Here is a 27,989-nt window from a genome sequence, read left to right as displayed (position 1 = left end):
TTTTGGGAACACCTGTTTCTTTCCCATTTGCCCTATGATGGTCAGTACTAAATCCAGACCTCTTAGGAGGATTCTTGTATCAACAAGTTGACAGCAGTGTGCCTGGGCTGTTATTCCATTCCCACAGTTTCTTGTAAGGACTGGTGTGTGTTTGCTTTTTCCTTCTGGGAAATGCTCATTCTTGGCAACTGTCTGCTTCTACAAACTTAGGTTTTTTGTAAGGGTAAATAAAACTGGAGATTTGAAGGTTTTAGTTAGCAACTCAGGGACTTCCCTGGTGGTCCAGTGGTTAAGACTTCGCCTTCCAATGCAGGGGGTGAGGGTTTGACCCCAGGTCGGGGAGCTAAGATCCCACATGCCTCGGGGTCAAAAAACCAAAACATAAAACAGAAGCAATATTGTAATAAACTCAATAAAGGCTTTTTAAAAAAATGGTCCACATCAAAAAAATCTTAAAAAAAAAAAAAAAAGAAAGAAACTCAAATCATCCAAGTAGCCATAAAGCACGCCAGGGCTTTAAAACCTGTCTTCTTCCAAACTGCACTTGTAACACAGGGGCACTATTTCATAAAGCATTACCTCTTTGAGTGAGATAATGCTGAGTGACTTTCAACATTGGTACTTAGCCTCTTCTTTCTGACCTCCAATCAGGTTGACAGTAGTGATGACAGTGATCCCTGTTGTAGATACCTGGGCAGTAAAATACTTTATTTCATATGGGCTAGTATGTCAGTGCCAGGTGGTAGTCTCTGGAGCAGTGGTTCTCAAATTTTAAGGCCCTTCAGAATCACCTGTAGGGCTTGTGAACACACAGATTCCTGTGTACCACCCCAAAGTTTCTGATTTGGCAAATCTGGGATAGGGTGAAGATCTGCATGTCTAATAAGTTCTCAGGTGATGCTGAATCTGATGGCTCAGGAAGCACACTTTGAAAATCATTGATTTAGAGCAAAGCAATTCTGACTTCTGAGTCTGTTCTTCACAAAATCACACAACTACTGCCTCTCTGAGCCTCTCTCTCTGTCTCTCCAGCTCTAGCTCTCACTTTCTTGCTCTCTCTCTCTCAATCTCTCTTCTTAAATGACAAATAACTAGATATATTAGGATCTGAAACATTTAGCTCTTACTCTGATCTCAGAATTGCTGATTCGGCAAATTACTTAGCTACTAAGGCATATGATCAATATTATTTGACATTATCCTCATTCTCAAACTAAAGTGCTAACGTCCATAGCAATGTGAAAATCACAACTCTTCTTTCATGCAGCATAAATAAGAAAAAAAGTTCTCAGATGTACAAAGGGGAGAAAGCAGAGAGTTACAATACTTTGCTTTCATTGATATTGTTCTGATAATTAGCAATATAATTTCAATAAACCTCATATTTGAGGGTAGTTTTTGCTTTGAGTCGTAAGAAGCACAAAGTAATCCCCAGTTCTAAGGCACAAAAACCATTTGTGGATAATTTGGTTATATTCTTTCTGAAAGTGATGAGTTGGAAAAAAAAAGTAAGAAAAGAGCAAGATAATTTTTATGTTCTATGAAAATCTTTCTTAAATATTCTGCATATCTTTTGTTTCAATAAAATAAGAATGCCTGCTACTATACTATAAGAAGAAGAGCAACTTTCCATGAACATCTCTTTTACTTTTAAAGTGACTATTTGAATCAGAATAATTTTGCAGAGAAGCAGATTGAAAATATCCGGGCTTCCCTGGTGGTGCAGTGGTTGAGAGTCCGCCTGCCGATGCAGGGGACACGGGTTCGTGCCCCGGTCCGGGAAGATCCCACATGCCGTGGAGCGGCTGGGCCCGTGAGCCATGGCCGCTGAGCCTGCACGTCCGGAGCCTGTGCACCGCGGGAGTGGCCACAACAGTGAGAGGCCCGCGTACCGCAAAAAAAAAAAAAAAGAAAGAAAGAAAAAAAGAAAATATTCAATACTTTGAACCCCAGATCTTACATTTGTATGGAACGTACTGCACTCCTGTTCATTTGTGTGTGAGTAAGAGCAAACCCCTCCCTTCTCCTAGTCACCTGGCTCTCAGTCACAGGCCCAGGTAGAATTCACTAACATCAATAGAGTCACTGTAATTAAACAGAAACAAAAAAGTGCAACCTCCCTGTCCATGTCATGGTGAGGACCACCATCATTGGTTGCTTCCTGCTCTGAGTCTGAATCATCTCCCAGAATGCCTTGCTGCTCTGCAGCCTCTACCAACAGGTCCCCTTCAGTGGACTGGACCTGTCTTGAAGGCACATTCACACCCTAGCACCTAGCACGGTGGGTGCTTTCTGGGAGGTGTTTGATAGATGTTTACAAAACATAAATAAATGCAAATATTTACCATCAAATCTCCATGGCATTACCCTGTCCAATATGGGACCCAGATGTGATTTGGTATTCTACTACCCTTTCTCTTTGTAAATTGAATTCTTAATTTCATCTAGCAAGGCCAGTTACCTCATTTTTATTGGTTAGAAGAATACAATAATGGGATATCTTAGTCTTAAATGTTGAAATCTTTCCTTAGAGATGGAAATTGTGTGTTTATAGTTACTCCACAGTTTTTACCTGAATACAGAGTCTTATTGGCCATATGTTGAAATGATAAATGTTAGCAATGGTAAGGTTACAAACCCAAGAAAACTGTGTAAATGAGTTATAAAATTAATGGAAAATAAAGTTGAATAGTATACATGTTTTTATAGTTCTGAAAGATAGCTTTTGAGTTATCTAATATAATGTTATTTTGTATATAAATATACTCTCAAATGTCACACCATAATGACACTCTTTAGTGATTTTTTTAAAACTATAATGTCAACTAACATATCTCTTGTTAATCCAGAGTTAGTAATTACTACTTCTTTTAGTAGTCAAAAGAAAACCAAAGGATAAGTTTGGGCAACTTTTAGCCACCAATTTGAAGGTAAGATTAAAATAACAATTAGAATTGGAAATGCTCATACATTTAATTGACACAAATCCTAATACACGAAGCTAAAAGTGAAACAGCCTGAAAATAAGTTCAGTGGAAGTTTCAACTTCTAACATATCTCAATCAAAAGTTGAGAAATGATTTTAAACTGACTTTATTTCCAAAGAGCAAGAGATCATTTTCTTTTAAAAAAAAAAAATGGGTCCACAAAGTAATAAAATTTCTGTGTACAGAGATTTAAAAAAAGAAGAGTGGTACTCAGGCATCCCTGTCCTAGGCATCAATCTTCTACCAGTTTTGGAGTGGCCCCGCACCGTTGGCCGCTGGGAGTGTGCTAACGCTCGTGAGCACGACCTGCTCGGACAGTTTTGATATGTTATCGATGTTGCTGATCTGGGTGGTCAGGGACTTTCGGCTCTCAGTGCTCGTCCGTCCCCGGGCCAGCGGATCCTCCTGGCGGTGATGAACTCCAAGGCAACAGCAAGAAAATGCAGCTTTAAATTCCTCTCGAAATTTTCCTGGCAAACCAGGGAGAATGAAAGGCAAAGGAATTCAATATGTTTTAACCAATCATGAATAAAATACAACTGACTGGCTCCTATTTTGGAAAAGGAAATTGGTTATTGGAAGCTTGGTACATCCTTTTTTATAGTTAATTAATTATTTAACTGAAGTATAGTTGATTTACAATATCATGTTAGTTTCAGGTGTACAGCACAGTGAATGCTATATATATATATATATATATATATATATATACACTCACACACATATATACATATATGTATACATATGTATATTCTTTTTTATATTCTTTTCCCTTATAGATTATTACAAAATACTGAGTATAGTCCCCTGTGATATACAGTAGGACTTTGTTCTTTAACTATCTTATATATAGTAGCAGTAGTGTATAGGTTAATCCCAAACTCCTAATTTATCTTCCCTCTGCCCCTTTCCCTATTGGTAACCATAAGTTTGTTTTCTATGTCTGTGGGTCTATTTCTGTTTTGTAAATAAGCTCATTTGTATCACTTTTTTTAGATTCCACATATAAGTGATATCATATGATATTTGTCTTTCTTTCTCTGTCTCACTTTACTTAGTATGATAATCTTTAGGTCCATCCATCTTGCTGCAAATATATACAATGGAATATTACTCAGCCATAAAAAAGAATGAAATAATGCTTGGCACACTCTTGAAACACTGACACATTTCCATAAAATAGTGAGGCTGCTTTTCATGCCCAATGTTTGGAGTTTGTTTCATACCTTTAGAGGCAAACCTCCTATACTTGTGAATGTGGGTTATTGTTAACTAGATAACTATAGTAAAGCTGAGTATCAGCAGAAAGCTACCCAGAGATATTTAACGATTTAAAAAATGATGAAACCTAAGTTATACATGGCCAAACGTACACAGAAATTATCCCTGCATTGTACTCTGAAGAAACTGTTCTATTGACACAGTCAGTTCAACAAAATATCTAGAAAATTTCTAACGTTTCATAATCTGCATAAGGCAGGACAAACTGAAAGAAAAATAAACAACTTTAGAAGTTTTTCTTTATCTTTAAATTATTGATGTGACATTGGAGAAGGATAAGGATGAAACACTGACCTTTTAAGCCTCTAAGGGTAAATGGCAGTGTTGGAAATCACCAGTTCTTTTCTCTGAGCTTTGATTACCTACCTGGGTTGTTGAGTGATTAAAATTGGTGCCCACTGGTTATCAGCTGCCTTCTTGCCTCGTCTTAACCCCCATCATGGCACTTTGACTTGGTTCTGTGGCTTCTACTTCAGATAATTCTCCCTACGACCCTCTAATAGATTTTCCCTGTTTAGTACAAGCTCAGGGCCTTTGTCATCCCTAAGCCCAGGGCAAGTGTTTCCCCACTGCTTTTTTAGCCACAGCTCCTCAGGCCCTTCTTCCTTCAAACAGCACTGGGGTGGTGGTCTCTGCTTATCCCAGTCTGAATGTAGTCTTTATTTTGGAGACTGGGGTTGAATGTGTCAGGGGAAGGCATGAAAAGGGGCAACTGAATACAAACCACCCCTCACATATACACCACCTGATTCACCAAAAGGTGAAATAAAGCAGGTATATAGAGGGTACATGCCATGACTGAAAAACAAAAAGTTATTTAAAACAAAAAGCCTAATTGGTTGTCTTTTTTAATAACCTATATAATCTGGAAGGCCAAAGGTGAAGTTAGAAAATGCACACACTTTATTCAGCATGCAATAAAATGAATTGCTTATTCTTTCATATAAAATCATCATATATTTGGAGATGGAAATAAAAAAGAAATAGCCAGGCTTCCCTGGTGGCATAGTGGTTAAGAATCCACCTGCCAATGCAGGGGACATGGGTTCGAGCCCTGGTCTGGGAAGATCACACATGCCGCGAAGCAACTAAGCCCATGTGCCACAACAACTGAGCCTGTGCTCTAGAGCCCGCAAGCCACAACTATTGAAGCCTGCACACCCAGAGCCCGTGCTCTGCAACAAGAGAAGCCACCTTAATGAGAGGCCTGCACACCGCGACGAAGAGTGGCCCCCGCTTGCCTCAACTAAAAAGAAAGCCCGCACGCAGCAACGAAGACCCAACGCAGCCAAAAATAAATAAATAAATAATAAATTAATTTAAAAAAAAAAGAAATAGCTAACCGGTTGGAAAGAAGACAATGTAAAGATATAGCTAATTAAAACACAATTCTAAAACAATTAGGCAAAATGTTGGTAGATAAAACAATATTTAGTTAAATGATTTTTATAATTATATTGATCCCATAAACAGATGGGTGAAATCAATTGCACAGGTGTGTATGTGTGGTTCATTTAGCTTATGTGTTATTTAGAGGAATGTAATTTTTTTTATGGTCAGTGAGAAATCTTGAGATAAACCCAAGAGATGTTACCCACAAGAGAATTGTAAATACATAGAAATACCTAAAAGTGGAAAGGTTCCAATTCCATTTCAATTAGGCTACAAATGTTGTCAAAGGAAATGATACAAGCAAGGCTGTTTTATTTTCAGATAAAATGATTTTACATCTTTATAAATCATAAGTTTAATGTATGACAAACAAGATTCTCTTATTCAGTTCTCACAGTTCTCACCTTCCTCCTATTTCAAATTTTCTTCTAAATTTTATGGAAAAAGTTACTTAGATAATTTTTTCTGATGCGTTAGGTAACACATGTTCCCTCTTATAAGGGAAAAAACTCAAGACCAGTCAGATCAGGGAAAAATACTCTCACTGTATCACAACTAATATCTTCATACCGTTCAAAAGTGTTCAGACCTTCTGGTCATCGATCCCTCACCCTGGCCTGTGGTTTGTACAGAAGAAACAGTTGAAAACTCACCACTGAGAAAATTATAAATAATTGGGTTCGCAGCACTATTGGCATATACAAGCCAGTGTGAAAAGGTAAACCAGGCATATACAGTCTCTCTGTCTTCCGTGTGGGTAAACATCCCAAATACTCTGTAGGAAAAGAAACAGTAACATGAAATGCAGTGCGATTCTGGAAAGTACCTTTTAAATAATTAAATTCAAGGGTGAACACAGCCCTTGGTGGCAGTTCCCCGACTCCAGTGCTGCCCTGCAGGACAGACCACTTGTAGGTTTAGGGCACACAGTGGGGCTAGAATAACTTCAGTACCTGAAGGGCACCTCCAAGGCACAATTAGTAAATCAAAAGCCAAATCAGGTCAGAGAAGGTCTCTCCTGTAAACAACAGCAATAAGAATACAAAGGTTGAATATATATCTATCTACCTTCTTTCATTTTGTTTCTAAACACAATGGAGCAGCTTTTGTTACTATTTCATTTTGCGTGCATTTTATTTATTTATTTATTTAACACTGGAGTATAGTTGATTAACAATATTGTGTTAGTTTCAGGTGTACAACAAAGTAATTCAGTTATACATATACTGAATACTATGCTTTTTTCTAGTTCTTTTCCTGATTAGGTTATTACAGAATATTGAGCAGAGTTCCCTGTGCTATACAGTAGGTCCTTGTTGCTTATCTACTTTAAGCATAGCAGCATGTACAAAAGCACTTCTAAATTGCAGTCTGTAAGCACTACTTCCTACTTTCATTTGTGCATTGATCAATATTACATTTCTTCAACTCCAATCTTACAGCCTTGCTGAAATTTGGCTTCTGGGATTTCTTTATATGCAGAGAAGAGCTAGTTTTCAATAGGCAAAATTCTGGTAATTTCTTAAAGTTCATGAGTTTTAATTTTTTTTTATTATTTTAAACTCTGAAAAATATGTTATTATTATCTCCTTAAAGGTCATTTTTAAGATTTGTTCTGTACTTCAAAATACCCATTTATCAAATTGTATTCACTAGACAACAGCAGGCAACTTGCAACTACCCAATAAACGTATAGGCTGAAGATTATAATGCATTTCCTGCCAGAGGGTCCATCACTGATTGTGGAATTTGTGCCTGTGATAGAAATATGTTGCCAGAATAAAGTGGTGTTCTATGGAGTACTACAGTTTTACAAAAATATAATATATAGTAAGACAACATGGATAAATAGAATTAATATGTTATGACCCTCTACCACAATGTATCTTTGAAATCCTAGAAAACCAGACCTGCTTTAAAGAAGTTGGTTTTGACTAGTCAGACAAAACACTAAGTTTCAAAGAAAAGAATTTAGGACTTTATTTGTAAGAGAAAGAAAACACGAGCCTAAAATGCAAGGGCAAACAGAGATAAGTATTTGAAGAAAATATGTGTGATAAAGAGCAAAACAATTTTCAAGGTTATTTTGAAATTTTTATTTTGTGACAAAGAGCAGAAGACTCAAAAAATGGAAACTATTTTAAATTTAACATGGACTTTCTCCTTAGAAAGCCATTTATTTTCCTTGGAAAGGGAGGTCTGTAAGTCAGGAGAATAGAGAAATATTATGGAGAAGTAGGTATTTGGAACCAGCTAAAGGGAAGGTACAAGTGTTGAGATACAGGAAATCCAAATGAGTCATCCAGAGAGCAGTAAATCCAATTTTCATTGAGTTTAGATTGACTAAAATAAAAGTACAAAAAAAAAAAAGGAGAGAACCTATGCAGTATCCTAGCATGTTTCCAAGGTTCTTAAGAGCAAAAATCATCATCTATCATCAGACTAGAATACATTTGTATGGGATTTCTGTGGGCAAGAAAAATAAGAAAGGAATTATGAAAAAATATGGAGGGCAAAGTTGCTTTCATTTTCCTGTGAGCCAGTATACATCTGAAGGACCCAAGCTGCCACATATCTTATACCTTTAAGGCTGTGTCTGTACTAAACAACATTGCTGAACAAAAGTTCATTTTCTCTTTCTTTTCCATTGAAAAAGTCATTAAGAATAGATATACGTATAACTGAATCACTTTGCTATACAGCAGAAATGAATACAACATTGTAAATCAACATTACTTCAATAAAAATTTATTTTAAAGAAGTAAAAAAAAAAAAAAGAAAAAGAAAAAGTCATTAAACAATCAAAAACAAGGCCCAAAAGAGAATGACAAATCTTTGCAGCTGGTTATACCACCTTTAGACTGTGTGATTCCAGCCAAAGCTGCCTCTCTTCAGAGTCCCCAGCCATGAGGAATAGGATATTGACTCTGGATCCAGGAAAAATGAGAGAAGAAATCCTAGTTTTATTTCGAAGCCTCTGATAAACAGAATTAGTATTACCTTGGGACCAGTCTCTGTGCAACTATTACGATAATTCCCAATAAAGATGGTTGGCCAGAAGGTTCCTGGGTACCACTGCCCCTGCATTGGTTGATCATGTTGGTTGTTTGAACTTAATAGTGTCTCTGCAGCATTACAAATAACATACCTTCTCTCACTGAAAACTTTTGTACTGATTTTTATTAATATTCACGCTAAACTTGATTCAATGATGTCAGGAAATGAATTTTCTTTCTTTCTATTTAAACATTCAAAACACAGTATGTGCTGTGATTCCATTTGTTTGTGTGTGTGCTCACAAATGCACTTTTTAAGTATAATTAGAATGCTAACAAAATTCTTATCTCTTTTTATCCTTTAGATAAATTTCTGTCACCGTTTCCTATGTCTTTGAGAACAAAGTTTGGAAAACCCATTTGTTCTGATCAAAAAAGAGCTCCGAGCTGTAAATGAGTTTTTTGCATTAGAACTTCTTCTGCATCTAAGGCTTAGCAATTAGCTTGAAGAGGTCAGAGGAACATCTGTTTTATGTCTGCCATTCAATAGAGAATTTGCATGGATAAGAGCATTTAAAATCCCAGAGCTCTAAAAAACTGTGTTCCCTACCTGCTGGTAACAACAACACACTGAGTTATCTGGCCCGGCAAGCTATCTAGGCAGATGGTTTCCATTTTTCTCTGGCTTAAAAAAAGTCCTTAATTAAGAACCAAGAAAAATGGCTGATCTCTTCATTTTCAAATAATAAGTGAACTTTACCTCTTTAGCACATTGAGGATGCTAATTGGTAGATAGCAAATTGCAAACACCAAAAGCACAACCATCAGCATCCGGGCTGTTTTCCGTCTGGCTCGGATCTGCTTTATTTCAGCGGCCACAGCGCTAATCCTGGATTTGGTCTGCTGTCCTGGCCCCCGAGGCTGTGAAAGAGGCTGCAGGACCTTCCATTTTCTCTGAACTACAGATGATGTTCCAGGAATCTGAAAGGAGCGGATACCCTTTATTGTTATCTGATTTAGGAAAGTTCCACTTTGGAGGAGTAATTGGAAGACACAGTAAGGAGAGTATCCCAGACACCCGAGGCCTAGGAAGTTTGCGAGCCTCTTTCCCCAGACCGTTTGCTGAGTGGAGTGTGTTCTTGAGTAATACAGCCGAGTGCCAAATAGGAGTCTGGGTGGAAAAAAAAAGTTGCAACATCACCATTTTGTTGAGGTCTAAAGAGAGCTGCAAATGGAAATGATATCTCTTTATAAAAAGAGAAGTTGTCCACTCAAAGGAATAATATTCAACACTAAAAAGAAATGAGCTATCAAGCCATGAAAAAATAGAGAGGAAACTTAAATGCATATTACTAAGTGAAAGAAGCCAATCTGAGAAGGCTACCTATTATAAGATTCCAACTATATGCTATCCTGGAAAAGATAAAACAATGGAGACAGAAGAATGATCAGTGGTTGCCAGGGGTAATGGGGGGAGGGATGAATAGGCATAGCACAGAGGATTTTTAGGGCAGGGAAAATACTACTCTTCATGATACCATAATGATGGATACCTGTCATTACACATTATACAATGTATTTGAATACACCATCCAAACCCATAGAAGGTACAACATCAAGAGTGAACCATAAAGTAAACTGTGAACTTCCGGTGACTATGATGAATCAATGTAGGTTCATCAGTTTTAACAAATGTATCAGTCTGGTAGGGGATGCTGATAATGGGGAGGCTGTTCATGAATGGAGGTTGGAGAGAGATGGGAAATCTCTGTACCTTCCACTTGATTTTTCTGTGAACTTATAACTACTCTAAAAAAATATGAAACCAAAAAAACCCTTCTTAATTTAAAAGAGAGAGAACTGAAAACTGGGGAAGAAGAGCTCTTACTAGGAATTTTGATTCAGCTCAGATACCTAGAGTTGAAACAGAAGGAAAACCTAACAGATAATTGCCAAAGTAACCTGCATAGTTTTTCATGCATCAATACTGCCACCTGCTGCCAGATGGAGAGATAGGACTTAACTACCTATTGCTTTTTATTAGGTTTTCTGATTCTCAGGTTTGGTTAAGGCAGACCTTTGAATAAAAGGAATAAAAATAAAATAAAATATTCTCTGTTGCTTATCATTTGTTGTTACAAAATTGCTTGAAGGCAATTTTGTGGACCGACCCTTTAAAATGCACATAAAAACCTTGAATATCCCTTGTGGTCTTCCATGAACGTTTCAAATAGCTGCAATTTGTAACAACAGTTACACAACTTGTACTTTTCCACTTCTTTTCAAAGTTATTTGATAATAGCAGGGAGTCCCTCCAAGTATAATATTGTCTTAATTATAAGCTCATGAAGATTGATAGGGTTTAGTGAGCAAAACAATAAAATTCAGCATGTGTAATTTTTTAAGAGTAAAATGTGCCAACAAGCACACCATAAGCACATCCTAGTTCTATTAAGATTATTCAGCTGTTGCTTTTATCTCTGTGCTGCAAGCCAGAACAGACCGATGGGTCTCTCACAGTGGATGTTGGATGGATTCTGTTGCTTTATCCATAACAAGATCCAAGTCTGTTAGATAATCTTTAATTTGAGAACAGAATTTTACTTTGATTTCCACACAGATGAATTAATGATAATTAATTAATTATGGCGCTCCTTTTGAATATAACTATTCTCTCTCAAAAAGAAGCAAATGAAGTTAAGGAAAACCTGCCCTTAAATTGAAAAACACCTGATAAACGATTTCTCTTCGGATTCTGTATGTCCTGCCATGTCGGCTGACCTTTTCACATCGTGGTGGCCTCACTCAATCTTCTTATCTATTGATTGAGACTCCTTCCTCTTCTATGAGTCTTTTTTATAGATAGTCATTTTTAAAAATAATTGAGGAGAAGCTGCAAAGGATGTTGGAAATTTCCAGAAAAACTGTAAAATGAGTAACCCTATTAATGTCTGCTAAATGGCCTTGAACTGTTTCCTAAATGATCTCTAAGAGATCATTTAAACTTAAGCAATCTGTTATTCAATGCTCCCCTGAGGAAAAAAATCAATATCCTGCATCTGATGACTTCTGCAACCATCAGAAAGAGTTCCCATAAAGAGAAACTGCCACAGGGAGCATAACTATTGTTCCTGCAATCATAAAAAAAAAAAAAAAAGCAGAAATGATGTCCCCTCTTAGATGATGATCTAAATAGAAGATGGTTAATCCTGCACTCATTGTGAAGAGACATACAATAATCCCCATCAATAATTTGTGTATGTCTAGAGAAAGTCAGCATAGTATCAGTAGAAATCACTAATTTTAACTGAGCACCAGGAATGATGCACAATCTGGAGTAATCATTAATGCATTCTTAAAAATAGGTTATTGTAAATCCCATTCTACAGATGTTCAAGCAGACATTGAGAAGTATTAAATAAAATATCCAAGTCTATATCTTTAATAAGTGACAAGCCAGAATTTGCACTCAGGTCCGTCTGATTGCAAAGTTCATTTTTTCCCATTGTGATGCACCATTTCCATTTATAAACTTCAACACAATCTGATATGGAAGTTAGCAAAATTTTTAACACATGCCTAGTTACATAAAAGCAATAATAGTCATACAAAAGGGCTTTTGAGAGATCCAGGCTATGGGACTGTCCATGTGAGAAGGTCTTTTCCTTGTCATCTCAGCGGGCATTCAAAAATCCCTGACTGTGGAAAGCACACACACACACACACACACACACACACCACACATACACACACAACACACACTATACAAACACACACACACACAACACACACATACACAAACACACACAACACACACCCTTACACTCAGACACACAATGCACAGGACACACAGCACACACACACACACACACACACACACACACACACACACACTGCTTTTATTCCAATATCATAAATAAACTTTAAAATCACCTTTGAGGTGAAAATACATCCTGGAAGAGGTATTATCACAGTTATGAATTTGAACTATCAGGTAGATGATGTACCTTGAAACCTGCCCTGTCTGAAGAAGTCTTTGTGGCCAAGATAAGCAAATGTGCTGCAAACATTAAAAAGGGGATGAGAGAATATTATGAACAGCCAGTAAATTTGCAAACTCAATGAACTTAAATGAAATGGATAAACACCATGAAAAAAAAGATAACCAAAACTGACTGTGTCTTTACAAACCCTGTTACAAAAAACAAAACAAAACAAAACAAAAAAACTTAGGCCCAGATAGGTTCATTGATGTAGTATTCAACCAAACCATAAAGAATAAATAATATCTATCTTATTTAGACTCTTTCTGAAATTCAAAGAAAAGATAATATTACAATGAATTTTAATGAAGTCAGTAACCCTGATAAAGACATGAGAACAAAAGAAAACCACTGACTAAATATCTCACATGAATAGAGATGAAAATTCCCCAAAATATATATATCAAACCAAATCCAACAATAAATAAAAGGATAATAAATTTTGCTCAAAAAAGCAGATTTATTCCAGCAATGCAGTAATGGTTTAACATTTAAAAACATCAATCAAGGTAATTTATCATATTAACAGAAAAAACTATGATCATGTCAATAGAGAAAGGAAAAGCATTTGAAAACTTTAACACCCTTGCATGTAAATTAGTAATAGAGAGAATCTTTCTCAACCTGATAAAAGGCATCCATGAAAAGTCTTTAAGGTATCATCCTACTTAACATGAAAGATGAACACTTTCTTCTCAGATTGGTAACAAGCCAACAAAGATTTCTCTCAACACTCCTACTCAACATTGTACTGGAGATCCTAACTAGTACAGGAAGAAAAGAAAAATAAATAAAAGGCATATAGATTGCTTCTATTGAGAAGACATTATTGCTTATGAAGAAAGTCTTAAGGAATCTACAAAAATGCCACTAGAACTAAACATATGAATTTAGCAATATGTAGGACCCTAAATCAATAAACAAAATCAACTGTATTTCTATATATTAGCAATAAATGATTCTAAATTTAAATTGAAAATAACACATTTCAATAGCAAAACATGTATTCTAAGAATATATTTAACAAAATGTGGACAAATTATGTGTACTTAAATTATGAAAATTGCTAAGAGCTATTAAAGAAGACCTAAATAAATGAGGAGATATACCATGTTCATGGATTATAAGATTTAATATTGTTAATATGTCAATTTCCCCAAATTGATCTATAGATTTAATGCAATAAATCCCATTCAAAATAATAGCAATCTTTTAACTTTATCACTCCCTGACAACTTTTTTTCCCACCTTGGTACTTCTCTTTTAGAATTTAGATGCACATGCTACGTTCTTATGATCAGGATCATAACTATTTTGTCTCGTAGCAAGAGAATTTACATTTTTATTATTTCAATCACTTAAAATGCTATGAGGCTTGCTTTATAGACTATTATAAGATGTAACCTGAAGACTATTCCATGTGCATTTGAGATGAATATGTATTCTGCTACTTTTGAAGAGGTACCGCATAGATATATTAGGTTTAGTTGGTTGATAGTTTTCTTCAAGTCTTCTATGTCATTGTTAATGTTCTGCCTAGTTTTTCTATCCATGACTGAAAGATGAGTGTTGAAGTTTTCAATTATTAATATTGAATTGTCTGTTTCTCCACCTAATTCTTCTAGTTGTTGCTTCCTGTACTGTGGACTTCAGTTGTTAACTGCATATAGGTTTAGCATTTTTATATCTTCTTGATGGAATGATTTATCATTTGAAATATCCCTCTTTACCCATAGTAACACTTTTTATTAACGTTTCTTTTGTCTGATATTAGTAGAGCTACTTCAGCTTTCCTTTGGTTACTGTTTGCATAGTACCTCTTTTTCATTATTTTACATTTAATCTATTTGTGTCTTTGAATATGAGGTGTGCTTTTTGTAGACATCATACAGTTGAATCAGGTTTTTTTTGTTTGTTTGTTGTTTATTTTATCTATTCTGCCAACCTCTAGAGTGTTTCATTCATTTACATTTAATGTAACTATTGAGAAGGTGTAATTTACATGTCTCCCTTTGCTGTTTGTTTATATATGTGTGTATATATATATATATATATATATATATATATATAGTTTCTATTTTGTTCCTCTATTCCTCCATTGCTTCTTTATTTTGTGATAAACAGATATTTTCTAGTATAGCATTTTATTTCTGTTGTTGTTTTTTTCGCTACTTTTTTTGAGTTATTTTTTTAGTGGTTGCCCTGAGGATTATAATTAACAACTTAATCTGTTTAGATTAATGCCAACTTAATTTCAATAGTATACAAAATCTTTGCTTCAATATAGCTTCATTCTCTCCTCCTTTCTTTGAATTACATCTTTATACATTATAAGATGAAGATTCACAGTTTTATAATTATTGCTTTACAATATTATCTCAAGTCAAATAGGAGAAGAAAAGAATTTCAAACAAAAATATATTTATACTCTCTTCTATATTTACCTACATAGTTACTTTTATCTCTCTGTGTGAACTTGTGTTACTGCCATTTGATTCTGCCTCTGCAATTACAATTTGCTGTTTATTTTCTCATACTAAACTGACTTGTTATCATCTAATGTTAACTATTTTAAGTTCTTTTTGAAGAATGTTGAAGAATAAAGGGCAGTAGATGAGCATGTGATAAAAATTGGAACAAGGAAGTTCTTTCAAAGTTTTAGTCTTTGGAAAATTGAAATTTAGTTCCAGACTCAAGTATCAGTACAGTTCATCCCCAGCTCCTCACACAGTCCCAGACACATAGTAGGTGGTCAATAAATATTTGTGGAATGAATTAATGTGAGTTCATATAATGAGTAAGATTGAAGTGTTGAATTATTTGAGAGTTAGAATTGAAAAAATTCTGTCAGGTACAAGAGTTAAGATTTAGTGAGCCTTAAAAAGAGGAGTTCTAGAGAAGATCCTGTAGAATTTCCAGACTGAATGAGTTCTCTGAGACACATTGTCAAATAAAGAGAATATTTAAGTCTTTGATTAGAGCAAAACATTGGACAATTCTTTTCATTGTAACCAAGCAGGACCCTATGGGGCCTTCTAGGGACAGGCCTTTCCCCCATATCCTGAGTTGTTTTACAGATGTGAAAAACCCCCACCAAATGGAAGAAGTTAACTACTTGATAATCATGAGCACATAGCCCCAGGCCTCCTGGAGTCTATGGATAAGGACTGTTAAGCTTTGTGACACCACCCTGTTACCTCACCATCAGCCAATCAGAGAATTGTACATAAGCTGATCACATACACTGCGACACCCCTCCCTCACCTGGCTTTTAAAAATGTTTTGCTTCAGGGAGTTCAGGGGCTTTGTAGGCCATGAGCCACCCATCTCCTTTCATGGCCTTGCCATAAACTTTCTCTGCTCCAAACTCCAAAGTTTCAGTTTGTTTCACCTCACTGTGCATGAGGCTAATGAACTTGCACTAACATAGGTTTAAAATTCTTGAGAAAGTCAGACAAGGACCGACATTTTGCTCATTAATAATCTTACACTTAGATATTTCAAAGAGTGTAACAGATTCCCTGCATCTCTGTAATTTTAAGCAAATAAGACAGTCCCTCTGTTTGATGGCTCACTTGATGTAGACTATGGCATACATAATGCCTTGGAACTCTGTTTAGAGACATTAACAGTTGGAATTTGATAGTTGCTCAAGCAGAATTCTACATAATCACCATTTGGGGTTAATTTACTTTATTGTGGCTGCTAAAGTGAACTCAGATGAACTTGCTGTTTTCTATTGCAATCTGTCTGTAAATGTTTTTAGTTTCACAGTCCAAGCATTTTACTGCAAATCTTCTGGATCATGTGGCTTGTACTAACCAGGACACTTCATCAAAAGAATGTGGATTATTTCTAAGCCTGCAATACAATTTTGAGCTTACTTTAGAGTTTGAGAAATGGAGAACTATAAGCTTAAATAATGAAGAAGTAAACTGGTTGAGATTTGGTAGTTATCTAATTATTTAACAAACATTTTTTGAATACTTTTTTGTGCAAGGTAACATGTTAAGTGTTGGGAAGATGATGATGAACGAGACAGATTTATGTACACCCAAGAAATTTTAAAGTTATGTCATTCTGTAAATAAATGAATAAGCAAATATAAGCATTTCTTATGTTTAATGCACACTACCCAGTAAAAATATGGAAGTAGGAAATGCACTTAACACTGAATATTCTTAGTCAAAATATCAATCTAAATTATCTTTATGCCTACATGCTCATCAAAGTTTTATCTTCTTCAAGAATTTTTCAAATTCTAATTTTTCTATGAACTTTGTTCTGAGTAACTGAGCAATGGATTCCTCTCTTTCCTCTTCTATCTAAACTTTCCCAGCACTTTCTCTTATTCTTCCACTAAATTTTTTCTTATAACGTATTTATCAAGCAACTGATATGTGCTATGCATGTACTAGGTGGAGGGCTACAAGATCAAGGCTAGTGTGTACTGTCTCCATCTTAGTAGATTAGAGCAGACAGACAAATAAAAAGTCATTTTCATGTTACTTAAAAGTACTATGAAAGAGATCTATCTAAGAAAGTATTCACAAACATCAATTCAACACATGCTTATTATTTTAGAAATATAAGCAGAATGAGGTGAAAGCCTAAATAACAGCATATACTATTATGATATTTTATTTAATGAGCACTTTCTATGCTTGAGGCACTTGAATTAATTCATCTAATAAGTGTGAGGTAGATGCTATGCACCCCTGCTTGGCACAGAAATTTAAGTAATTGACAAAACTCCCACATCTGTTAAATGGCAGGGTTAGAATTTAAACTCATGCAGTCAGGACCTTGAGTCTGTGTTTTTGACTTCTGTATTATATCAGTTCTGGTCATTCACTCCCACTGGCCAGGTGGAGATTGTTAAGGAAACTATCCCTACGATGTGGAAAATCACCACTCATGGTTTACAGTGATACACATTTGTTATTTTAGTTACAAAGACTGGGGAACAGAATGCATTTATAAGGTCAGAAAAGAAGTGACTTCTTTACAAAAATAGAGGAAACAAAAACATTTGGAATTATGAGACATACGGGGTTGATTGCTCATATACAAGAAGTAAAAGATGATCTTGAAAATCGCTTTGAATAACAAGGGTTGAAGAAGACCCAGATTAAGACTCATCCTCAGACAAAAACCAAATAAAACGTTTATGAAATCCTTTAAATGAGTAAAGTGGCCCAGTAAATTCTTTCAGTTGGATAAAATATGTCAGAACAAACAGACTAAGTGTGTGGCTTTCCACAAGCCTGATAAGCTCAACATACTGGCAATAAATTTAGGAAAAAAGAGATACATTTCTGAGAAATGTGGCATTTTAAGATACAATTTACAAGTACAAGAAGCTGAGTTATATTCTTTGTCTGTACCTTTACATGTTCGTCGATTTCCTTAGAGTCATCATGATTCAGCTTAAATGTCTCCTGGTCTGAATTAGATCCACCTCCACTAAGCTTTTCTCTGATCCCCTTTGCTTATATTTTTTAAGGTGATTTTTGCCCTGGAACTGTTTCCTTCCTCTAGACTATGAATTCACCAATGACACAGACTAGAACATTTAGCTTTTTATCAGACATGCATGCAAAAGTAATATAAATATTTGATGAATGAATAACTGAGTGAATGAATACATTCACTGAGTTAATAAATGAGTGAATGAATACATAGCAAAATTATCTAACATTTCAGTACAAATTAGCATAAACAATTTTTAAAATTCTCAATTCTGCTTGACTCTTCTACTGTTCTGAAAAAAAAATAAGATCTTTGAAGTTGGAGATTTAACCCTATAATAAAAATGTATTACATACATCTCATCAAAAATGTATTACATACATCTTTACTTACAGTCTCAGGAAACTTTAAAGGAATTTTTATTTATTTCTCATAAAAAGTAAAATTTACAATATTATTCCTAGACAAAAATCAAGTCGATTAATCACAGAGGTTTAAAATTTAGTCATTAAGGCAGTTCATAAATAACATTCCCTAAATATCACCCTAAAAAATGCCTAAACATATGTTCATGACTAAGGCCTCATTATTTTAGAACACACAATCCTTTGCTAAGCATATTATATTGGTTCAATTCACTCTTAAATTTTGTTTTTAAGGACATCCTAAGGAAAACACAAGAAAGTTATTTGAAATTACTTACCTGTCGGCACCAGAGTTTACGAAATATTTGCAGATAGGCCAACACCATAAGACACAGTGGTGCCATGTAGGTCACCAGAAAGAAACAGATGTGATACATCTTGGGGTAAATTTCACCTGGAATGAAAGTTAAAATAATAAAATATTATAATTCATAGACTTTTTAAAAGTACATCTGTCAATGTTTTGCCTTCAAAATTACCTTCTATATGATTTTACTGTTATGTTATATACACAAAAGGGAAAAATGATTTATAATATTAACACTTACATTTAAGTACTAAATGCAAAGTCTTAATGTCATGTAATCTACTCAGAGAGGAAGAACAATTAGCCATTTCTTAATTTGTGTTACTACAGTCTTTCCAGTCAAGTATTCATTTATCAAAAAGCCTTTTTTTCTCTTAATTACATCTGTTTAATCAATAAAAATTAATTTGGATTGTCCAATACTTGGATTTGCAAGGAGGGACATTACTCAATCAAAACTTAATTGCTAATGTTTTTGTTAAAATGGAAAAAGACAGTAAACTAAGTTGATTCCTCTTCATTTCTCTCTTGAGAGATGAGAAAATATTCCCAGTTGTATCTCCAAATATGAATTCAGAAAGTTTTTTGAAAACTAAAACAGCAAACATTTGATAATGATTATTTTTATTGGCCTACTAGGACATATACAAAATTCCTCTTTAAGTAAGTTGTGCACGTGTGTTAATGCATGTACTTTTAATAAAAATGAGATTTTTAGGGTTCTTTAAAATTAGATTTCAAACCAATATGGGTATTTTCTTTTTTTTGATATCCATCTTACTTATCAGGCATAAGCACATATAGGATTGTAGTGATTGCTTATTTGTCATTAATTCTATGTGCACAGGTAATACATATCACAGATTAGGGCATTTATAAGGAGTCAATCAATTGGCACTGTGGCTTAATATTAATTTTTAATTTTTCTAAAATATATCCATTACTGACTTTTAAAACACTTTAAGGGATATTTCCCTTTAACTAGTATTTGAATATATCACACTGATCAAGCTACTTTTACTTAAATGTAAAACAAGAAACAATATATCCTAAATGGATACCATAGACATTAAATGCCAATAATTTGATACAATTCTAACTAAATGCTAATAAAACAAAGGTTTTTTTTTAAAATTCTAAAAATTACATAACTTATTTTGACTTTGATATTGGCAATGGGATTTGTTCTACACTATTATGGAAGGATGATGCTATCACTTTCATGGATTTTATTATTTTCGTTACTTCAGAAAATATGTAGAAGCATGAAGACTCGGTTATGTGGTCAAACGTGGTAAGAGCAATTTATACTGAGGATTAACCAATAATGATTATGATGATGACCATAGTGACTGATAACAATTATTGAACATTCATTGAATTCTTACTGAATATATTTTCAACATATCAACATATCCTCATATCAATATGTGATACGTATTACCTGTGCACATAGAATTAATGATAAATAAGCAATCACTACAAACCTATATGTGCTTATCCCTGATAAGTAAGATGGATATCCAAAAAAGAAAATACCCATATTGGTTTGACATCTAAGTTTAAAGAACCCTAAAAATCTCATTTTTATTAAAAGTACATGCATTAACACACATGCACAACTTACTTAGAGAGGAATTTTGTATATGTTCTAGTAAGTCAACATATCCTCCACAGTATTGATTTCATAGTCTTGTCTTCTAGAGTTTAATATTCTTCTTATTTTTACTCCTAAAACTGTCTTCTTTCTCAGACAGATGTTTTTCTCCACTACAATCTTTAGAGCACACAGCAGGGTGTGTGTGCTACCAGGAGCTCTAAAAGACCAATTTGATGTGTCATTTTTAGCTTCTCTGGGGCCCAGGTGGCTCACATCTAGCTCATCAGCTTCAGTTTCTAACTTCCTTTCAAGTTTGTCCTGCAAAACAAGCCAGTTACATAAAAAGTGATAGAATCTGAGCAGCCTGACTGGAGGAATAGCAAACAGTCTTTCCCTTTGAAGTGCCGCAGCATTCAAAGTGCCATGCAGCATTTGCAGAGCCAATTTCAAAGGAGCTGGAGAGTGACCTCGGCACTTCCCAGGCACCTGAGTGGCTTTGAACTTCTATTTGTTTTGAAGAAAATGTCGTATAAGCTTCCCACAAAAAAAATATACCTTTAAAGCTTACATACCTGTGAATCCCTGATGTCTGCATCAGACAATTAAATTGAGTGAGTGGAGAAAGGTAGATTTGGTAGGTCATTTATTTTTAAACTGCAGAGATGGATACCATCGCTGTGATAACAGTCTGGAGTTTTAGACGGGAAAGAAAGCTCATTCTGCAACCAGTATATTTATAAATAGTTAGAAAAATATGTAATTGGCTGGTAAATGCATATTATGATAATGAACACCAACATAGAGAAAAATTGATCAAGCAAAATTACACTTGCAGGCTAAGATAGATTGTTTTAATAAAGAGATTATTATAGATAATTGGGGAAACATGATCGTCTTAGATTCCTCATTTCATGCTTAGAGTCTAAGCTAATTGAAAACCCAGAAATGCCATTGAAAGTTTAAATTATATGTGTTGAAACTATCTTTGAAGTTTCTCTACACTTGATAAGCAATATATTTAATATATTTTAAGACATATGTCTAGACAGTAGCTACATGAAATTTGTTCACTTAAGCATTCCCTAAATTAGAAAACAGCATTTTAAAGATTGACAACCGTTAAAATTTCGTGTCTCTACTCAACGGATGAATAGGCATAATCTGCATACATTATTGTATGTATATCAAACCAACAAATAAGGAGTAAATATGGATCTTTCTTTAGTCTTTGAAATCAGAGATTAAAGAAAAATGTCAGGTATTAGATAGATAAAGCTTAACTTCTCTTAGGTGAGTTAAGGTCCATTGTTGAGTGAACATGTTAATATAATTACCTAAAAATGACAAACATTTTCTCCTTCATGTTACACCTCTCAAGGATTCAATGGAAAATTAAGTTAAATATAATTTTCCAAATATTCAATTTGGAGAGTCTTTTCCAAGTTCATGTATCCATAAAACTTTATCTGAATCTGTAATATATTTTATTATCTTCTCCCTAATAAGTGTTTTCAATAAATGTTCCTATTAATAAACACACATATGTATATACTTTCCAAATCTCATAATAGGCCAGATACCATAATTAGCTTGAATATAAGGAAGGGCTCCACTATTATTATTATTTTTCAGACCACCAAAGAATAATTTGGCAGTACAATCCAAGAGGAGGGAGATTATAAATCCCTGGCATCCAAAACAATGTTTGACAAACAGTACATGCTCATTAAAAGTTGGATGAATTACTAGTAAAACATATCTTGGATTGAGTGGGAAAAGACAGTTAATTTCTTCCAATAGGATCTATCCTGTGAAACTATGCATTTACAAACCAAGCAATCAAGAATGTATGGTTATAATTCTGGAAGAATTTTAAACTTTCAGAAGTGTGAATGGATGTGATTGATGCAAACAGTAAGCATACACAAAAACATAATTTAAACATCATTAAAATAAATATTAACACATTTTATTTGTTTTTGAGTGTCAAGTGGGTCTGCCAAGAACTGAATAGTTTGTGGTCTTTTTTTGAACAAGCCATAGGCAATGATCAACATAATGAGTTGCAGAAGTAATGTATCCATAAAATATTACATATTTGTGGTCTTATTTCCAGTAAGATGGAGTTCTCAGTTATTTTGCACCATGAGCGAGACAGCATTTGCAAGACTTTCCCAAAAGTTATTTGATAGATATGAATCAAGTGACCACATAGTTTACTGACTCTTTCCACATTGTAATATTGGTTGTAGGACCATAATGATATCTCTGTTTACTTTTATAACCAAATAATTGATTTAACTTAGGATAAAGATAAGAAATCAGTTTATGAGTTAATAGCAAATAAAAGATATTTCACAACAAATTTTTTTAAAATGGGATTAAATGGACTTTCAAAAGGTTTGAACTTTAGAGAGCTAACCCTGTAAAATATAATTGTCTATGGTGATTTTAAGTTGTGACTATCACATATATGTCCAAGCTTTAAAATTTTAAGTTAAACCTAGATTTATAAATAACTTATATTAACAAAGCTTATGCTAATGTAAAAATCATTAAAATAAACTAAATGTCTAATGAGCAGAATAATAAGAATCTGCTTTTAATTTTTCATATTCTTCTTAAGAACATGAAGTTATTGATAATTTCATTTAATATACGAAAAACTAATGTCACAGATTTTATTGCTTGATTTTGTGGATGATCAACTCAATTCAGCATCACTTAGCTTTTAAAATCATTTTAAGTAATTTTATGCTAATATAAAATCACTTTCAAATAGCTTTCCTAAATGACTTCTGAAGACTGAGTTTAGATTTTTAGGTATTTGACAATAACTTCTTTTTTTTAAGGAAAATATCCCTTCTATAGTTAAGTAATAAAATGTGAGAGGTTGGGATGCCTTTTATATATTTATATCTGTTGCTCAAAGTTAATTAGAAAATGATGCAGCTATTTACTTAATCATGATGACTAACAGGATTCCCTAGTTCTGCAATCCTTTTGCTCATGGGAGTTAATGCAACTTGATCATTCAGGGCAACACTAAAAAAAGGACAAGTTTATAAAATCAGTCCACAGACTTATAAATGAAATTAATTACCCAAATACTTTAGAGAAAATACTACTGACACATATTGAATAATAGGTGGGAATTTTAATCTAATTACCATCTCCGTAAACTTAAAGAATCCCAGCTTGTGAGTTGGAAGCTTCTGAAAGCAGCTCTTTTGCACCTTTCCTGTTTGCCCATTTCTGTTCCCCTCTAACCTTAAAAGAATCTAATTATAGGAATGAGATCACTAGGCAATTGAAACTAACTCCTGACTTATGCTCTCCTGAACACACACGGTGCCTTGTCTAACCTGTGGATTCTTTACCTAGATTAAAAGAAGTAAGAATGAAGAATTAAACAGTTAAAGAATGACTAGCTCTCTACCCCCAACAGCCCCCTTAGCAATCCTGCAGGCAGCCCACATGGGCAAGATAAAGAAGAGAGAGTCAGCCAGCCTACACTCAATGGAGAATGATGCAGAATCCAAACTCCTGCCTAGATGATACACTGAGATTCTTCCCCCTTTTTTCCCTTCAAAAACTGTCAGGGCTGAGCAGAATCTTTGGAGGTGGTCTCAGGACATGAGTCCACCTTCTCCCCAGATTGCCAGCTTTTCTGATTAACACACCTTTCCTTTCTACTGACACTTGCCTCTTGAGTATTGACTTCTGAGTGACGAGCAGCCAAACCCGGGTTTGGTAACACTTATATTTAAATGTGCTTCATAATATTGAGCAAATAATTTAATTTATGGTTCAGTTTCATCATGATTAACTAAGCATTCTGATCAAGAGATCTTTAGGCTCTTTTCCAAATATAACTCATTGCATAGGAATTAGATAATAATAAGAGATATGTCATATTTGGCTCCCAGCCCACCTTTTCCCAAACACAGTTCTTTAGACTGCATTCCAGAAGCTACAAGTTTGGACTCTCTTCCTTTCTTCTTCAAGGAATGGTGCCCATTGTGTGAGTTTTCCTGCTTCCTAGGACACCCTTTTCCCTCTTCCTTGTCTGGAAAAGCCCTGCTCATTTTTTTTTTTGGTAGATTATCATCATTTAATTGGTCAAATTATTAAATTGTACATTGAAAGAGAATCACACTCATGCTAGTGAATCTCCACATTTTTAAAGTCTTTCTTAAACTGAAAATAAGTGAGATACTTAAACATTAAGGCATAGTCAAATCAAAAGGCAAAACAAGTTCATTCTGAGAGAACAGAGTTCAAACCCTGAGCAAATGAACTGCCCCTTGAGCTTCCTCCCTGCTCATCTTTAATGCTTTGCTGAAATGTTAGCAGGTCCTTATAAACTTTTGTTCACATGACCAGGACTGAGTCTGTCCTCTCACTTGTGCTCCTAGCACTTTGTATATAAGTATATTAAAATACTAATCACACTATAAACCTTTATTTATTTGCATTTCAGCCTCATTATATACAACGGGTTCCCTTGGGCAGAGTCTATTTCTCTTCAGGTTGGCACAATTTCTGGCATATCCTAAGTACTCAAGATGTTGTTTGAACATTAAATAAATGGGACCGAAGACACTTAAGAAATATTTCTATCATTCTGGAACTTTCTACTCATTTTGGTTTTGTCTTCATTGTTAATGGGGAAACTTGGGAAAAACTGAAGAAGATACAGAAAGAAATACAGCAAAAGAATTGCAATTGAAAGAAAGGATAAATCTCAATTTTTAAAAGGAGTATTTAATATTTACAGTAATAGATAAAGCAAATTTTGAAATTTTAATTATTATAGGTCTTTGGATAACATATGGAATAATCTCAGTGTCTTTTGAGTTTTATCTTGCTGCAGTGGAAACATATGCCTAATTTTTCAGTTCCTGATTTTCCTCTTTTCAGTGTTCCAATAAAAGAATCAAGGTAGGAATTAACATGAATTCAGAGATTCATATGCTTGAAAATACCAGGTCCATGAACAATCCTTGGCGTGCACTGCCTCTGTTGATACATCTTTCCAGTAAACAAATGCTTTCCTAATGTTTACAGTTTAAATATGAGCCATTGTAATATATTTACCCAGAAGAGAACAGATTGTTTCCTTTAAATTCCGTGTGATAATTTTGTAACTAGTGTTGAAATGCAGGATTATTTTATTTTCTTTCATCCTTTGCTGTGTCCAGATTTGTGCCACCACTAGGCATTGATAAAGGTGTTTCCACTATTACAGGAAAACCTCAAAGACTGTTGCTGAGAGTTTTGAACCAAAGGAGCATAAGGCCTCCTAACTTGATTGTTTAAATTTAACCACTGAACATATCAGATGGGAAACCAAAAAAGATTCATAATTTCATAATTAGTGTAATTCTTAAGTCAGAAAATAATTATGCTAGTGATAAAATGTATCAGTTTACTATATTATGAATAGAGAAAACGTGTGTAGCTAATCTGACTCAGAGAACAGCATAGGTCCACGGGCAAGACATCCATGTTCCCAGGCCAGACATGGTTTTAAAATGAAAAATCCAGTTGTATTTGAAGCCCATTAGGGAACCTGACACCTGAGACAATACTATGTTCTACCATGTTATAAAATAAACGATATTAACAAATGCCAATAAAATACACGAGGCCAGCTTTACAAGGGCTATGCAAATTAGATTTTCAATTTGCAGCTGTCATATAAATGCAAGGGCCACAATGGACTTACCGCCCCAGTGCTCATCACAGACTGTAAAGAGAGTGGTTTTATTGGCTAAGCCAGGGAGCATGGTGCTGCACTCCATGACGATGGCCTGAGGGATCATTATGATGCAGGACACGATCCAGATGATGATGATGCTGTTCCGGGCCCGCTTGGCTGTGCTCTTAAACATCAAAGGGTGACAGATCGCATACCACCGATCCAAGGCAATGCAGCTCAGTGTGAGGACAGACACAGACACTGACACGGTCTAGAGAGGAAAAGAAGGTAGTACAAGGGAAGCACCGGGTGTTACATGGACCACTCTCAGTACTTTTACCCTGTCAGAAACATAGGCACACAGATAACCAGATTCAAAGTTGTCAAAAAACATTTCACACAAGTGCTTTCTATTAAAAAAAGAAAAAACTCTGCCAAAAAAATAATATTAGAAATGTATCAGGGAAAAGAATACCTTCTTTCCGTTAAACATAAAAATGTACTATACAAGCCTTGCAATCTTTTTTTATGCTAAATGTTTTAATCTATAATATGGCATTCTTTAAATAATGACAATCATGATTTTGTCTTGAAATTTTTCTATTGATAGGGGAAATCTTATCTTGGAATGAAAAAATAGTAAAATATATATGTTTAGTCTGAAATGGAAAGTTCTCTGTCACTTATAGAGAATAATACAATGACATGTATTTCGTTTAAATTATCATACAAGAATCTGGTTGAAATTGCATTTAATTAGTATTTTTGAATTATAGGTATCTCATTTCCTATTTTTAAATAATCAAGGTTATTTGTACATTAGTTCATTTCCAACATGTTACACCCAAAGAAAGGCATGAGTCACGATAAAAAATAATTCTTTATATGAATCTCCTTACCATAGTTTGCTCATTGCTGGAATAAGCAACCTGCCTCTAAAATTCAAATAGGTTCACCCAATCCAGATTTCTATATAATAGCACCACAAACAATACTTTAACTTGGAACTTTAAGAAAATAGTAAAGAAATATGTCAAGCATGCTTATCCCCACATGATCAGTTTATGTAATTATATTTAGTGTATTCTATACTGGATGATTGGACCATTGGTTCTGACAAAATCAATTATCTCAAAACTCTCTCTTTAAAAACAAGCTTCTTGCTCTTTTCTGATATATCTTTTACAGATTTCTATTTATTTTCTTCTCAACATTTACAGTACAATTATTTTCTTTAATTCATTAATTTACTGTTTATCTTCTCTATTGGAACAAAGACCAATGGCAGGAGGGACTGTTGTGTTCACAAAACAGTACCTGACACAGTGCTTGACGTGCTTAATAAATATTTTTTTGAATTAAGGAATAGTCATAAACCTCAATCTAAGGTAATATATATGGCACAGTCATCTTTCTATATTTTTCTGTCCTAGTTGTACTGATCCCATAAAATGTGAATGAGCAGGTCTCTCTGCTTCTTACATCAGGACCTTCCTTGTCGATGCACTGACTGTAGGTACAGATGAGAGAGAAGGATCTAAGGGCTGGTCCAGCCCAGCAGGAAAGGCTCTGGGTTAAGGATTAGGACCACATATCCATTCTCATCTCCTCCCAGCTAGCTGCACAATATGGGTCCCCTACTTAAGAGCTGTAGGTAAAATGTGGATGGGTTATTGTTTGTTCATTTATTTTTCTATTAAATGAGTAAAATGATGGGATGAGATGCTTGCCAACTCTGATTCTTTTGATTCTCTTTGGAAAAGGCAGCAGAGTGTGGTTGGA

The 27,989-nt window shown here is 34.6% G+C and overlaps 1 protein-coding gene across 1 annotated transcript in view; it reads right to left on the bottom strand.

Moving 5' to 3' along the window:
- Nucleotides 1–483: 483 nt before the first annotated feature.
- The window catches only part of HCRTR2 (hypocretin receptor 2), a 122,174-nt gene continuing 94,668 nt past the window's right edge, over nucleotides 484–27,989 (bottom strand). The window contains exons 3-8 of the mRNA XM_067755851.1: nucleotides 26,235–26,478; nucleotides 18,875–18,990; nucleotides 9,417–9,637; nucleotides 6,314–6,435; nucleotides 3,232–3,457; nucleotides 484–690 (exon numbers count right to left, since the gene is read on the bottom strand). Coding sequence (XP_067611952.1) covers nucleotides 648–690; nucleotides 3,232–3,457; nucleotides 6,314–6,435; nucleotides 9,417–9,637; nucleotides 18,875–18,990; nucleotides 26,235–26,478 — 972 coding nt within the window. The 3' untranslated portion in view covers nucleotides 484–647. The remainder of the gene's footprint in view (nucleotides 691–3,231; nucleotides 3,458–6,313; nucleotides 6,436–9,416; nucleotides 9,638–18,874; nucleotides 18,991–26,234; nucleotides 26,479–27,989) is intronic.

Source organism: Pseudorca crassidens, chromosome 10, assembly GCF_039906515.1.
Source record: "Pseudorca crassidens isolate mPseCra1 chromosome 10, mPseCra1.hap1, whole genome shotgun sequence".
NCBI classification, from domain to species: domain Eukaryota; kingdom Metazoa; phylum Chordata; class Mammalia; order Artiodactyla; family Delphinidae; genus Pseudorca; species Pseudorca crassidens.
Note: the sequence above shows the minus strand (reverse complement) of the source record. Positions and strands in the feature narration are given on the sequence as shown.